This window comes from Aspergillus foveolatus, assembly GCF_047715535.1.
Source record: "Aspergillus foveolatus strain CBS 279.81 unplaced genomic scaffold BDW70scaffold_64, whole genome shotgun sequence".
Taxonomy (NCBI): Eukaryota; Fungi; Ascomycota; class Eurotiomycetes; order Eurotiales; family Aspergillaceae; genus Aspergillus; species Aspergillus foveolatus.
This window is the reverse complement of record NW_027396128.1, coordinates 102,517-117,435: the sequence shown is the minus strand read 5'-3', so window position 1 is coordinate 117,435 and position 14,919 is coordinate 102,517. Positions and strand designations below refer to the sequence as shown.

The 14,919-nt window shown below is 51.6% G+C and overlaps 4 protein-coding genes across 4 annotated transcripts; 1 reads left to right on the top strand and 3 right to left on the bottom strand.

Moving 5' to 3' along the window:
• The first annotated feature begins 352 nt into the window (after positions 1-352).
• BDW70DRAFT_171018 (Clr5 domain-containing protein) lies at positions 353-1,621 on the top strand. Its single transcript, XM_073743094.1, has 2 exons — positions 353-701; positions 751-1,621. Exons 1-2 carry the CDS (start codon positions 574-576, stop codon positions 1,613-1,615), a joined length of 993 nt encoding a protein of 330 aa, XP_073592628.1. The 5' UTR covers positions 353-573; the 3' UTR covers positions 1,616-1,621.
• A 6,517-nt stretch (positions 1,622-8,138) lies between these two features.
• dppIV (prolyl dipeptidyl peptidase DppIV) lies at positions 8,139-10,566 on the bottom strand. Its single transcript, XM_073734402.1, has 2 exons — positions 10,537-10,566; positions 8,139-10,477 (listed from the first exon to the last, which is right to left on the bottom strand). Exons 1-2 carry the CDS (start codon positions 10,540-10,542, stop codon positions 8,162-8,164), a joined length of 2,322 nt encoding a protein of 773 aa, XP_073592627.1. The 5' UTR covers positions 10,543-10,566; the 3' UTR covers positions 8,139-8,161.
• Positions 10,567-11,091: 525 nt separating this feature from the next.
• On the bottom strand, positions 11,092-12,335 carry BDW70DRAFT_142827 (zinc-dependent alcohol dehydrogenase family protein). Its single transcript, XM_073737997.1, has 2 exons — positions 11,948-12,335; positions 11,092-11,894 (listed from the first exon to the last, which is right to left on the bottom strand). The coding sequence occupies exon 2, from the start codon at positions 11,823-11,825 to the stop codon at positions 11,103-11,105; it is 723 nt and encodes a 240-aa protein (XP_073592626.1). The 5' UTR covers positions 11,826-11,894; positions 11,948-12,335; the 3' UTR covers positions 11,092-11,102.
• Positions 12,336-12,807: 472 nt separating this feature from the next.
• BDW70DRAFT_153045 (uncharacterized protein) lies at positions 12,808-14,168 on the bottom strand (the record flags this gene model as incomplete). Its single annotated transcript, XM_073739554.1, has 4 exons — positions 12,808-13,014; positions 13,072-13,423; positions 13,470-13,866; positions 13,937-14,168. The coding sequence occupies 4 exons, from the start codon at positions 14,166-14,168 to the stop codon at positions 12,808-12,810; spliced, it is 1,188 nt and encodes a 395-aa protein (XP_073592625.1).
• Positions 14,169-14,919: the final 751 nt, after the last annotated feature.

Sequence of the window (14,919 nt, the reverse complement as noted above, 5' to 3'; positions counted from 1 at the left end):
GGCGCAGGCTGGGCTGCAGGATCCGAGACGGCCGTTGGGGTTTGACGCGATGCTGCGTGATTTCCCAAACCCCTCGGCGCCAAAGTCTGGGTCTGGGACCGTTGGTGTCTGGATAAGGCCCTGGCTGGGTCGCGCGGTTTGCACTGGCGCTGCTGCGATGGCGACAACCTGATCGACCGATGGGTTTTAGCTTAGCTTATCGGGGTTCCTTCCAGGGCTGCTAAAACTCTACTTATATTAATCGGCAGACTCGTGGTATGGGGAAGCTCCGATCGCTCGACATTTATCGCTCTTTTAGTCCCTCATCTGCTCTTCTGTCACTCGTCAACGTGTCTGAACTGTTAAAGTCTCTGTCAATCTCCCTGTAACAGTTTCTGACGGTCTCGTTGACGGTCTCAACGGTCTTTTGCCAAACGAGTCAGCCTCGACTGGTCCTTCTTTATCTACCCTCGTCGTGAAGTCGTCGAGTCTACAATCGTTCTTTCACCTTGACCAACATTCAACCCTCAACCCACCTTCAAGTCACCGCCAAGTCGGCCTCTCAGTTCTCTCTATACATCCATAATCCACACCATGAAGAGCGCCATCTCCCCAGACATCTGGGAGACAAAACGCATGCTCATCACCAAGCTCTACAAAGACGAAGAATGGCCGCTCAAGCAAGTCATCAAGCTCGTCCAGACCCGAGACTTCCATCCCAGGTATTTCTCTTCCTTTACTCAGCCAGACTCGACGCGCTAACCCCTGCAGTGAATCCCAGCTCCGCAGCCGGTTAAAGAAATGGCACATCACCAAGCCCTCGCGCAAGAAGTACGACGGCAGCAGACGCCTCTCTGGCGCAAAGAAGAACCAGAACCAGAACCAGTCCCAGAGCCAGAACACCATGGCGCCGAAGCCCCTGTCTGACTCGCTCTCACGCCTCCCCTCGTCATCTACATACCACACCCTCCACTCACAACCTCACTCGCAACCGCTCGCGCAACAGCTCTCGCAGCGTCGAGTCGACGAGACCGACTCGTTCTCTGAAGGCTCGCGACCGTCAGTTTCAACGGTACCGGAGCTGTCGACCTCACCGGCAAACCGGTACATCCTGCCATCCAGCCCCCACGAGGACGCCAACCCGCCCTTCACAAGCACAAGCGCAATGTACCCCTCCAGCACAATCATGGCCCCGTCAACGCCAATGACGCCGGCCGTCTACGGGATGGACGACTCCAAACGTCCCGCCGACGCACAGTCAATCTACTTCTACCCGCCCGAGTCGAGCCCGCACGCCTTTCCGGCGACCGCGGCCGTCTCGTACCCGACACATGCCTACGGCCCCTACTCTGATCCCAGCCCGCTGGCGGTCGTCGAGCACCCGCAGCTGGATTACATAGGCTACCACGCAGTACACCCGTACCTCGCACACCAGAAGACCAACCAATTCGGCGTGCCGCTCTCTGAACTGCCTCCGCCGCTGCTGGACGGGTCGTGGGCCAGCCACTACCACGACAGCCATGCCCACCAGCCGTTATCTCCGCACTCGTACTATCCAGACGAGGCCGGAGGGCTGCAGCCTCTGGCGCCGCTGGCGCCGCCAGCGCCCATATACCAGGCTGGGCATGTCATGTAATTATTATTATTTTTTATTACTTTATTATCCACTTCACTTCTCTTAGGTTTGCTCCTAGCTAGACTAGAGCCTGGTCAAAGTCTAATTAATTAAACGTTTGCATGTGTATATGAAAGCTCTGTTTCACTTTCGGTTTAGTTCACCGTTTGACTGTACTTTTGCCCTGTTTTACTTGATGGTTTGACTATTTTACTTCCTTAGTGTGTCTATCTGCGGCTCCCGCTAGCCCCTCCGTCACTGAGAGTACGGTATGACGCAGCCACCATGTCGATTCCGGGAATGAGGTGATTAGGGTAGGGCTCGGGGCAACGGAGATCAAGCGTACTGAATGAATGGATCCGGGCAATCATCGCGTCACATCACCCTTCATTGCCCGAGTCAGGTCACAGGACCAGCTATAGAGGTGGAGCTGGACGGGGTCTGGCCCACCTGGATACTCTGAGTAATCATCCCATCCTCGATAACGGAGTCTATACTCTCTACGACTGCGTAGCCGTCCCGTAGCTATCGCTAAGGAGCAGCTACGGAGTATGGTATCTCCATCTCTCCTCTCCAAAGAGCGACTGCCCCGGCTCTGCGGTCTCGGAGTCGTTCCGCTCGTGGTTGTCTTCCAGCCTCCTCCCTCCAGCCTGCGCTCTGTATCCCCGCATTCATTCCGCCCCTTCATGCACAGTCACTATACTGTCACACCTAGTCTGCTTATCCTCGGATCCTTCACCCCTCATACCCCTCCTCGAGGGTCTAGGGATCGACTCTCGTCACCTTAAACCGTCGACTGTGCGTTAGAGTTCGAAAGTATCCAGATCCTACTCCTACCGTCGCTACCGGTCCCTAACGGTGTATACTGGTCTAACTGGATCCAGTAGTTCCACGGAGCTGGTGCAGGAAAAAGAATATGTATAAGGATAACCTTCTGATCCTGCTCCACCGTCGTGTCGGAGATACTTCCTCACGCGGCTAGTTCCCAGCCATTACGCTACTGTGCTCTGTAGATCATGCACTCCACAGCACAAAGTTAACTAGCATGCTTGCTAGCGCCGCTAGTGTGTTCCAGCGCCGTCCCACTTATACAGTACGGAGTGTCCATGGCAACTCCACAATTCACTGAACCACGAGGGCCAAGGCCACGGAGCTTAGTCTCAAGAGTATGAGTGTGGTCCTCTTGCACGGCTGAAGGCGCGCCGGGCAAGTTACAGGTTACACTACCGCAGGTAAATTAACTAGCATAGGGTTTTGGGCACTAGCAGAAGCTTTGATTTGACTCTGATGTGACTCTGATTTGACAATTCACACTTCAAGCATTCACGCTGAGCAAATATGATTCTCTAATGAGGACGAGGTGAGGACGAGCAGATCATCCTGGCGTGAGATTCAGTCCCTCTAGACTGAGTTAGATAGCTTACCTATCAATGTCAGAATGCCATGCGGCGACTCGGTGGGCCCATCCAATCAGAATGTATTGATGAGCCGACAGCCGAGGCGATACAGGAATTGCTGGTTGCCTGGTTCACCGTTTCCTGCCAGTTGGTATCCACGGTCATCCTCGTACGGATCTTCCGGCTTTTATCCGGACTGCTTCTATCACGAACGGGGTCCTGTCCAGGGATTTAGGGCCTGGTTCCTTACCCAGACCTTTGTCCTGGCTGGTGTCCAGGGTTGCGTTCGTTACAGACTCATTCTTTATCCATTCTGGGCCATAGGCTGCCAGAGGAGCAGGCAATTGACCCGACACGCTGGTTCACGGCCGGCCGAAGAGCACGCAGGCGAATCGCAGCAGCGTTTTTCTCGGGGTCCATGCGGGAAGCACATCATTTTGCCACTGAGGTTGGTTGGTTCCTGTCGTGGGAGTTTGCAGTATAGTGAGTACGGATAGAGTGTTTTGGGTAGAGTGGTCTGGCTAGTCGAAATCAAAGAATCAAGATATACTTGAATAGGCTTGATTACATTGAATAAATCGAATAGAACTTTAATGCATTGAATAACCGTTGAATGGAAATTTAATAGTAATTGGATAGAAATTGAATAAAATGAATAAAATTGATAGAAACTATTTCTCTTAGACTATTAGGACGGTCAGCGTATGGACAGTCGACGTCCTAAGTCTAGTGTAAGCCTAGATAGAGCACTCGACGAGTCTATACCCATAAACTATTAGGGATATCTATGTCTATCCGGTAGCCTGCTGAATGCGTGATTTACCGCTGTTCAAAAGACGCAGCGGAGGCCGTTATTCCCTCAGGTCTGCGTGATCGATCTGGTTATTGCTCTACAGCTTGCGCTCCGACTCCTGAACCCGATAGTCTACGCTCCACGGTTCAAACCGAAGACGGGAGATTTCTCGCGCTGGCCGGATGCGGCGGCATTGTCAGTGCAGGCGAAGGGCATGTTCCTTGGCAGCAGATCTTCACTGGATGATTTTATTATGGTTCGCTGGTTGGTCATCGCATCTCCCATCCTCAGCTGCCTAAACTGGTTAGAACAGTGGATTCTAACATTTCAATAGAATGGTTCGTCTTCATTTAATGCTTCCATTCCATTCAATTTCCACGTGTCTGCTCTAATATAATCCGGGACTACCCATTATTTAACCATGGCATCCACTTGCGTATGTCTCCCCTCTCAACCAAAGAAAATTGGCAGAAAAAGGCAAATGAAGAAAAGAAAATATCAAAAGCTGGGCCATGGCGCAACGTTTGGATACCCCCTCTTTGACTCGCGTCCATGGTACGGGGTCATACTTCCCAACTCCCCAACTTACGGAGTACTAATGGCCTTATTTTGTTCGAGAATTATGCAGTGTTCTATATTAAGGAATCAGGATCAATACGGTTAATGTCTTGGAAACGTTGTCCCTATTGATTTGTATATAAAGTGGAAAGATGTGGCGTTAGTTGTGTGAACGCACCTTACAGACACGGACTGGCCCAAAGAGTGCCAATTCCTGCTTAACTTTATGCCAGTCATAACTTATATTGTTATTGGACCCCTATTTGAGACCATTTTGCCTTAGAATCCTAGGGAAGTGTTGGTGCACTGTATATATCGTGTCCGTAGATCAAGATCCTCTGGAGGTGCTGGATATATGTAGTGCAGTATATGAAGAAGGCCGTGGTCGTCCTTTCTAGACAATGGATCCAGCATTTTGAATGTCTCTTTCATAGCTTATCTGTTGCTTGGAATGCAAAGATGGTGTCGGGCTGATGAGGGCTATTAATCTGGAATGCTAGAAATACATATTTGGAAGTTCCCACAAGAACAGCAAGCATACGATGCATCCTGTCGAGCAACGCTGCATAATAATCTTTATTTTACGTCCCCTAGCCACTATTCTTTACCTAGTCTAGGCGTTTCCCATTGCGACAGTATGATACCGAGTATCTACCTATTAACCTTCTACATCCCACGGCACAGCTTATGACACCAACGGTGCAGGTTTCTGTAATGGCCAGCAACTCCACGCATGGCCCTGGCTACCACCGTCAGGTTGAGCTCACTGGGAATACCACGGTTCTTGGTTAAAACTTTGATCGAGTGCCCGTAATGCGCATTCATACTCTCTGACAATTAGCCAGGGTGAGTCCACGGGCACGATTCCTCAACATTACGTTATGTATCTCGCACAATGTAGTAGAGTTCATGCCTACCAAGTCGGGATACTTTCCTTTCTACGGTGGATTGCTTATACCTGAGGAAGGGAAGCTTCCTTGATCTGAGGCACGGCTCCTTTCCGTGATTTAGAGTTACCTCGCCAGCCTAACTTACCAAACAGTTCGCTCGCAAGGTCATACTCCTATCAAGAACATATTGCGAACGCTTCTGCAGCTCTAGTGTACATATTATACCCTCCCCTTACAGAGTCTGTGTCGAGGATGGTGCGAGCTGGACGCAGTGCTATCATAGGGCATGATTGTGACAGTGGGAGGACGGGAGTGTCTATGTCTATCTCGGTAATAGGAGATCAGAGCTACTTCGAGTCTCGGTTGACTGTGCTTGGATTCGTAGAAGCGGCGAGATACCAATCCCGGCGTCACAAAACCTCCATTAGATGGCAGGTATGGCCGCAGAAGGCACCTGGGCACTTATGCAATCGACCGTACTATGTGGACGCGCGAGGTGCAACTGCTAGAGGCCAGTCTGGCTCTGCGCATACGTTTGCGTTGCCCGTTGCCACTTGCGTAGCCGAAGGTCATGGCAACGTGACGTGCTACACTATAGCATGATGAACGCACTGCCGAGCGTGATTTCTCGGAACGACCCAAGCAAGGCCCGTTATGCATAAGAATGGCGATTTCAATTGGATGCATATCGCCGGAACCAGACATTGAGTCCGGATAGCGGAGGTGAAGCTTGGCCGATGTCGGCAGGGCCCACGCTGAGATGTGGATCACTCAGTACAGTTGAGAATAGAGAAACAAGAAGTGCTTCATCTAACTATGCATCATTTGACTGCAACTCGAGCGGTTGCTATCCACTGCTATCTGTGCTCTCGCTACTGAGCTTTTCCGGTCTTACTTATTTGCCACCAGTTGGCATGCAATGCAATGTAATACCACTTCTGGTAGACGGGCCGCGCGCTCAGTCTTCGTCATCTAGTTAGCTGCTATGTATGCGAGCAAGTGCTGTCAAGACACCTCCAATACTATAGATTGAATACGAACCGAGCGTGCAAGTCTGACACCTCAGAAATCCGACGAGACGCCAACGCTTTGGATCAAGTTGACCAGTCAAGCATTGTATGCTGATATACCGATATCTCGCGGAAAGGTAGCATTAATCTCCCAGGAAAGAATATACAAGGCAACCTACATGATGATCTTATGATTCACAAAGAGCGATTCTTGGTGCTAATCAGTTTCACGGCTGATATTCACTCAGAATCGTTGAACGCTCGTCCAACTGACATGGCTAAAAGTGTGTTGCGCATTGTCTTCGTTGGCAGCGTCTCTGTCGGACGGTCCAAACGTACTCTACACTGAGGCACGAGGCTTGTGGATGCGGTATATCCACGGCTTGCTTGATGTCTTGACTTTTTTATCGCTGGCCTGTCGCAGGACGCTGGGAATATCCAAGGTTCCAGACTCGGGTATGTGACTCGTCAAGTGGGTTATATGCCTTGGACGGCTCAACTCTTCTTGGCTTTCCAGCAGCGGCACAACCCGCCCTAGTACTAGATGGCAAGCTGGTGATCTGTCCGTTCAGTGGTGTATGGCGCCAGAAACTCGCATCAATGGCCAGACAAGTCCTGCAGCAAGGTAAACCATAAGCCGATCGTCGAGCCGGGAGAAAAAGAAACGAAAAGGGGTTGGGAGAAAAAGAAAAGAAAAAAATAAAAATGAGGAAGAAGAAAGAAGAAAAAGAAAGAAGAGAAAATAAAGAGATAGAATGAAAAAGAAAAGGTCTTTTACTGCTGACGCCCGACGCGCCACGGAAATTGACACAGCGAAGCTCAGCGGTACAAGGATACGTGTCACTGATTGAGATTCCTGTGGTTGCCAGTTTAGGATCTCTGTTCGGTATCGCAGCGTATCTCAGCTGCAAATTACGAGAGATGGAACAGTGCTGGACGGTGTACAAGCCCATTGCTCAGGCTACCGGCATCAGGGCTTCGGCAGATAACCAAGGGAGTGCCGCTAGACCACAAGACTTTCGTGCAACAAGGACAGGCACACTATCAGGAGTCAGTTCACATCGATCATGATCTTCTCAAGGGCAAACCCACCGCTACCACGCGGCCAGCACCCATTCTGGTAGAATTGGTTGCACTTTTTATGTTCAGGTTTCTAACAGACGCCTCGTAGGTAGAGAGAAACACGCATAGGTTTCTGGAAGGCTCTCAAAATCCGCTTCTTTCTCAGAATTATGGCGCGGTGATCAACGCAAATTTATTATCGAAAGAAATGAACCGGCGCGTCATACTCATCGAAGGACATTGTGCTACCCAGGTTTGGCCGGGGCTTTGGAGAACTGAAATCTGTCACTGCTCTGAGATGCGATTCCGAATCTCTCGACTGCGTCAGGTGTGTCGGTCCCGAGCTAGCTCAACACGGGCTCTGGATCTGTGTTTATTATTCAGAACTGCAGAGCTGTCAGCATGGACGCCCAGGCCAGAATATGACCGTCCTGTTACACGGGCGTTGGCCGCATGGACTTCTATCCGCGCGACGACCATTGCGGCCAGGGCGTAATCTCACGACTCCCTGCTCCCTGCTGGTATATTCAGCCTGTACGGAGGGTCAGTTGACCATCCCTGCTTCCAGCTATTGCTGCCAGAGTTTATGGTCGGGGGGTGCTCGAGCCTACGTATAATATTGCTTCTTTGGCCAGAAGGACTGCTTCTTCAGGAGCTGCTCAAGAGATATTGCAGCGCAGCTTACGTTGCCGGCACTGTCGACAAAGCTCATACCGATTGATGGCGTTCGTGAGGAGCACTGCGAGCCATTAAGCCATGTTTCAAATGTGCTGAAATAGACAAGCAAGATGTAGAGAAGAAGGCTGAATTAATTCCAGAGGCCGAGGCCAAATTGTTACAGTGAAATGTGGACTACGCTAAACCACCCAGCCCTGGCTCCTCTTGCTCCATTGGTGCTGCTCCTTCTTCGCTCGGTTCTTCTCTTTGTACAGTCTTTGCGCCAGCTGTCTGTACAGAAACACGCTCCCTCCGTTATAACGGATGCTATGATCCGAGTCTGTAAACCACTGCACCTGCATTTTCTCCGGCGTCACCCCGTTTCCGATCAGTGTATCCCCCAGCGCCGCCGCGTTCTGAAAATGGACGTTGTCATCGCCGGTGCCGTGCTGGATTAGGAACCCGCCTTCAACGTTCTTGAAGCCGTCCGTGCGACGGATCGCGGTCGTGTCATAGCCCTCCGCATTTGTCGAGAGAGTCTTCATGTATCGTTCAGTATACATCGAGTCGTATAGCCGCCAGTCTGAAACAGGCGCGGTCAGTAGACCAAGCGAGAAGGCACCGCTGTCGGTTTCCAGGACCTTCCCAGTGAGATAACCGCCGTAACTCCAACCCCAGATGGCAATGTGCTCGGAGTCAACCCAGTCAAGTTTGGCGGCCTGCTTTGCAGCGTAGACCTGATCCTCTGCCTCGAGCTTTCCAAGCTGCTTAGCCACCAGAGAGCGAAACTCGCGTCCCCGGTAGCCGGTTCCGCGGTTGTCGACCGTCCAGGTCACATACTCAAGCTCGGGGTCGGATGCAATATACGCATTGAAATCCAGTGACTGCCATCTTTTGCTGACTTCCTGGGCTCCTGGACCGCCGTATGGAGTGAATAGTACGGGATATTTCTTATCCGGGGAAAACCCGACGGGCAACCGTTGCATCACATTGAGCTTCTCACCACTTGGGATTTCCAGTTCGAAATAGCTAATGTTGGGCAACGCGTATTCCTCCAGCTTCTCGATCAGGGCTGCGTTGCTGGTGAGAGTACGTAGTGGGGCCGTTTGGTTCACAGAGTACAGCTCCTGGTACGGCACACTGGGACCCGCGTACGTTAGAATGTAATACCCGGCCTTCGCAGAAAACGAAGCGCTCCAGTAGGCTTCAACGGTATCGTCCACGAGCGGCGTAATCTCGAAGGTCCGATACGACACCGAGTAAAGGTGTCGCTCTGTGCTATGGTGCTGGGTCGAGAGATAGTATACCAGCTCCCGCTCCTGGTCAATGCTCACGATGGACGTAACCTCCCACTCTCCCTCCGTCAAGGGGATAGGATCGCCGCCTGAGGTTGAGAAGAGATACAAGTGTGTCCAGCCGGAGTGGTCCGAAAGATCGACATAATAAGCGGATGATGCATCCCCCGAGCCCAAAGCCAAAGGACCAACATATGAGATTGAAAGCAAGTTATCCAACCAACCGTCGGTCCCGTCACGCTCGTGCGCGATCTTGGTCTCGCCGGAAGCGGTCTCTACGATGATGACCTTCAATTCATCCTGCACACGGTTAAAAGCCTTCACGGCCAGTTCAGTGTGCGTATCAGTCACCCAAGCGACCTCCCCGATGATCAACTCGCTCGGGTCAAACGCATCGATAGGAATGGTCGATACGGTGTTGTCGCTGAGCTGAAGGATATTTAACTTGACCGTCGGATTTGTTTCGGACACTTTGGGGTATCTGATATCGAGCTCGCGGGGATATGGAGGCGCAATCTCCTGGTTGTCCATAAAGTACTGGACGGTGAAGGTGGGAACGCCAGTCTCGTTGAAAGTCAGGAAGGCCAGGAGCTCGGAGTCGGGCGAGAACCAGAGTGCAAACCGGTCCCCCAGAATCTCCTCCTCATAGATCCAGTCAGGCACGCCATGAAACATGTCCGGTCCGCCATCTTTGGTGATAGCCGTGACAGTCCCATCAGACCAAGTCCATAAGTTGTTGCCGCGAACGAACGCGATGGACTCGCCGCTTGGGCTCCACGCCGCATATTGAATATCTCCAACCATATCCTCCACAAGCGGCACCGTTTCCAACGTCTCGACATCCTGGATGTAGTAATCGGCAAAGAACGAATGGCGGTACTGCTTCGTATAATTCGTGGCCCACAGCACCGCGGACAAGTCCGGACTGATCCAGTAGCTGTATGCATCATCTGGTATCTTCTCAGCTGGAACAATTGTCTGCGATCGGTTGGTGACAATGCTCTCGATCTTGATGCTTCCATCCTGCTCCTGGTACACATAATCCCCGTCATTCTCAGTCGCGATCCATTGCACCGAGATCGAAGAAGGCGACAGCGCCGCACTGATCACAGTTTCGTTGAACGTCAATCGCTTCGATCCGGCGGCTCTAGGCTCGCGTGGTCTCCATGGAGCAGCCGAGGCCTGGGAGACGCTGACCAGGAGAACGGATAGGGCGGAAAGCTAGGGCACTGGTCTTAGCACGCGACTCGTCCCAAGCAAGTTCAGCCAACAACTCATACCTTCATTTTGCGGTCAGTGCTGCCAGCAATTGACCCCTTGCCTGGGCTTTCGAAATCATGGGAGGGATAGGCGCAATTTAAGACCCCCGGTTGTGCTCACGCCAGAGCAGCCCCCGCAGCGCAAACACACCCCAAACTTTCGAAGCGGCGTCGGCATTGGCCCAAAATGGGTTCATCTCCATGTCCGTCAGTCAGGAACACTGCGCCAAGCCATGGCTGCATGGCCAACCGCCGATAACCGTAGAGAAGGAAGGCGCGATTAGCGGCATCGCAGGCTTAGCGTTGCAACCCAAGACCGTGCTCGAATTAAAGCAAGACGGCGAAGGGCGGCGGGAGATGATAATAACTCCAATGTAGTATGCCAAGGTAAGCCCCAGTCATAATGAAATTGGCTTCGTGTTCAAATTGAGGCTTATCAAAGAGAAACACTGGACGCGAGGGGGAGGAGTACACAAACAGCAGGGTCACGTGGTACTGCCAAGGATCCATTGTTCTACCTCAAAAAGGCTCAAAGCACAGAACAACTACCATTATCACAACATCATCTGCTGCTTAGCTAGATACACCTAAAGTGGATGATCAATCCGAATCATAACCTTGGCGAAATGTTTCTTCTCTTTCAGTCGCCTATACGCATCCTTTGTCTCCGCAAGCTCGAAAATCAAGTCGTCCATCGCAGGCACGAGCTTCTTCTCATCGATAAACCGCACTAACTCCTTGAACTGGTTACGGGAGCCGGCCAGGATGCCACGGATAATACAGCTGTGCATCAGAGCGGCAAGTATAGGTACTGGCTCTGCTTTGCTGTCGCCGACTTGCCCGACCACTAAGACCACCCCGTCAACTCGTATAGCGGCCAAGGAGTGTGGAAACGTCTCATTACCACCGACGTCGACGACAAAGTCAAAGCCCCTTCCAGCTGGAGTCAGGGCTCGTGCTTCTTTGCCCCAAGCTTTTGGATTATTGCGGTAATTGACCACATGGGCCGCACCTAGCGCCTTGAGGCGATCGACTCTCTCGACCGTGGATGTAGTGGCGACGACTGTTGCACCAGCGGCGACCGCGAGCTGCAATGCTGCTATGCTGACGCCGCCTGTGCCTTGGACAAGCACCCATAAGTCCGGTCCCGCTTGCTTGCCGTTCAGACCGAAGAGAGCGTTCCAGGCCGTTAGCCAAGTACAGGGTAAGGTGGCCGCCGACAACCAGTCTAGCGTTCTCGGTGAATGAACTAGGCCTGCCTCCGGAAACACAGCCCAGGATCGTAATGTGCCGTCGCTTCCTTGCCCCATGCTAGCAACGGCCTCTGCTATTCCAGCGTGGGCATCGTCCCCGTGTGCCTCGACGAGTTTCGGGGCGAGGTACGTCACGACCCGGTCTCCTGGTCTGAACTCACGAACTGAGGGTCCAACAGCCTCTACCAGGCCAGTTCCATCGCAGCCGGGTACAATTGGCGGAGAGATGGGGCCGTTGATGCCCTGCAAATTGTCAGTAAGAACATGCGAGGCACACGGTTTCAGAGCGCAAATACCATTGGACCGGCTATGACCAACTCGCGGTAATTCAAGCTGGCAGCATACATCTTGACAAGGACTTCGTTTGGTTTCAAGTCATGTACCGAGGGTATGTTGGCACCCTGTTGGTACTCGAGCGATGTCTCGAATCCTTCTTGGCCGTTCAAAACCCATTGCCTGGCCATTGTTTCAAACTTGGATTGGTTTCAGATTCGTGGTGTTTGCAAAATTTCTCTATATTGGTGCATGCAAGGCAGCTGTTCTTGGGAAATCGTTGCCCTTAAATATCCCGCATGATACGATTTCGACATTCTAGATCCCAGACTGATTTTCCTAATCCGGCAAATCATTTGCAGCCCTCTTTCGACCTCCAATTACAATTCTGGAGTCGATGAGCGATCGTTTCTCTGAATTGTGAAATAAAGTATATGCGTGAGGATTCAGGCATATCGTGCCGGGCTTGGCTCTAATCTCATTTTCCTCATTGGGAAAATCAATTCAACTGCCTGCTGACAGTCGACGCTGCTGATTCACATTTGCGTTGGCTCCTCTATTATTCATGCTCGAAGTCAATCCTACATCTGAGTTACCGGCGTCTGCCTATGGGAAGGTATTGTTGACCGAGACTATCTCTACGATTTGCGAGCGAATACTCCTCAACACATACTATCATGCAATCATGGCCGCCTGAGAGTTTGTAACAGTAGTCGCATTTTCTGTGCTGTTGTGTCATTCAAGCCTTCTGTTGCTTGTGGCGTTCTCACTCTATACCATATATCTCCCTCCAAAGCGCCTTGAATTGTCCGACAAGACCATCATCTAACTCGTTCCCAATGACCGTCTCCACAACGCTCAAGGGATCATGCCAGCCACGTCGCTGCATCCATCGTACCGCCTTCGATATCCTATCCACAAACCAGGCTCTTACTGGTGAAGCCTTGTCGGCGGCGATCGCTCCAATCACGAGCTGGAAGGATGTCAGGTCCATATATATACACCCTCTGATTGGGAATCTACATATCACCTCCTTCAGTTCGCCGGCGAGCAGTGTCAGATGGGCAGCTGATTGCGTTGGCCAAAGAAGGTAAAGTACTAATTCAATTGAACGCGCCGCAGCATCAATGTGGAGGTTATCAGTTGCTCGTAGGTTGCGTGCTTCGTAGTGTAGTCTAGCCAACGGCTCTTCGATTTCCTGCGCAACAGACATAGGGTTGAGAGAGCTCACTTGGAGCGATTCGATTACCTTCCTCAATCTGATAACACTGTCGCTAATCTCTGCCAGCTTCATAATTCTTCGATCACGCTGTTCACCTAGTATCTGGACAATGCTCTGATACCAGACTCGCGGGAACCCGATGATATTATTAATCGAGTCCCTAAGCCAAGTTAGCCACGCTCAGCCATAATCCAAGATACACCCACTGGATGATGAGATCTATAAACCATGCAGGCAGACTGTGCAGACCTCGAGATACTCTTTCGTTCACGATATGGGCAAGACCATCCATATGGATCTTCCACGCAATGTCGTCGTTCACTAAAGAAGCACCCAGGGCCATTGTGATCACGGCACCAAGGACGCCATCTGAGGGAGTCGCTATCGATGTTATTCGCTGTTTAATCAGCCTTACAGCTGTATACGAGTGATAATCCGCCTTTGACTGGCATGAGTTGTCGGGCGACCATTGCCGCACAGCTACGGCAAGCGATGCTTCGACCAGTGCCGGTTCCGAAGCTACAAGGTTAAACCAAGCCGCTTCGCTTGCGCTGCCAGGCGTATGCCTTCCTTCCAGAAAGACTAGCTCCTGGATCTGGTGAACTGTAGGCGTTCAGTCTCGCATGACCGAGAAAAGCTGCTCGGTACGTACAGGCTTCGATGTTAGATGGACTGCAAGGTGCCGATGTCAGCGATGGAGCACCATCCCCGTCTTCCTCCTCTGTTTGGTTTCGTCCTCGCTGCCTTCTCTTTGCGTTCGACTCAGACTTGGCTCCGGCAACAGCGATCCGTTGACGCCTTTTGGCGAAGTTGGTTCTGGTAATATGCGCTCTCATCCGCTTGGCAGCTGCTGCAGATAGCGAAGCCCCAGTTGTATTCAGGAAGGTTAACCGGGCTGATTCCATTCTCAACACTTTCTTTAACCTTTGTCAATGTCGAGTTTAATACCGAGAGCTCTGACATCGCGGAGGCTCGTGTCAGCACCGTTGGAGGTCAGCCCTGGATTAATAATGCGCGGCCCCTCCAGTTCCCTCGTGCTAATAGGTAGTAACAGGCCGGCTCAGCGCTACATCTTCAGAGATACGTCTACTCCAAGTAAGAGCTTGCATATTGCTTTCTGAAATCTGAACTCCTTAAATCTATTCTTAAATAATTACTCCAAGACTGATGAGTCGGCCAGTTATAGCCAAGATCCTGCAGCGAATGTGACTGCGTGGCCCAGGCATCCGCGCCGCTTCTGTCGCAGTGAATAAAGCACGCCACACGTACTCTATCTCTACTGAAAGAAGCGATTAAAAGCTATTTTACGCAATTTGTGCGATTGGGAGCGCACTATGGTTCCTCGTTTGGCAGATTGCGGCATAGCCCCGTATGTGATGTCATACATCACGGCCGCGGATACTTACATTGCTAGCACACACATCATACCTTGTGTCAACTGGGGCGGCTCGGATCCTTCACCAGGCAGATCTGTAGCGTGTGTAATAGCCTCAGGGTCATTGCCACTTCCTTGGCACGATCTTCAGAATGTTTTGAGACTGTGAGCTCTCCGTTGAGTAAGATCATTCATGCCGTGATCTTGGTGAACTGTCGACATTGACAACGCCTCTTTCGGGTCCAGCTTTACTGGACATCGTCTATCCTGGCGCCTTTTTT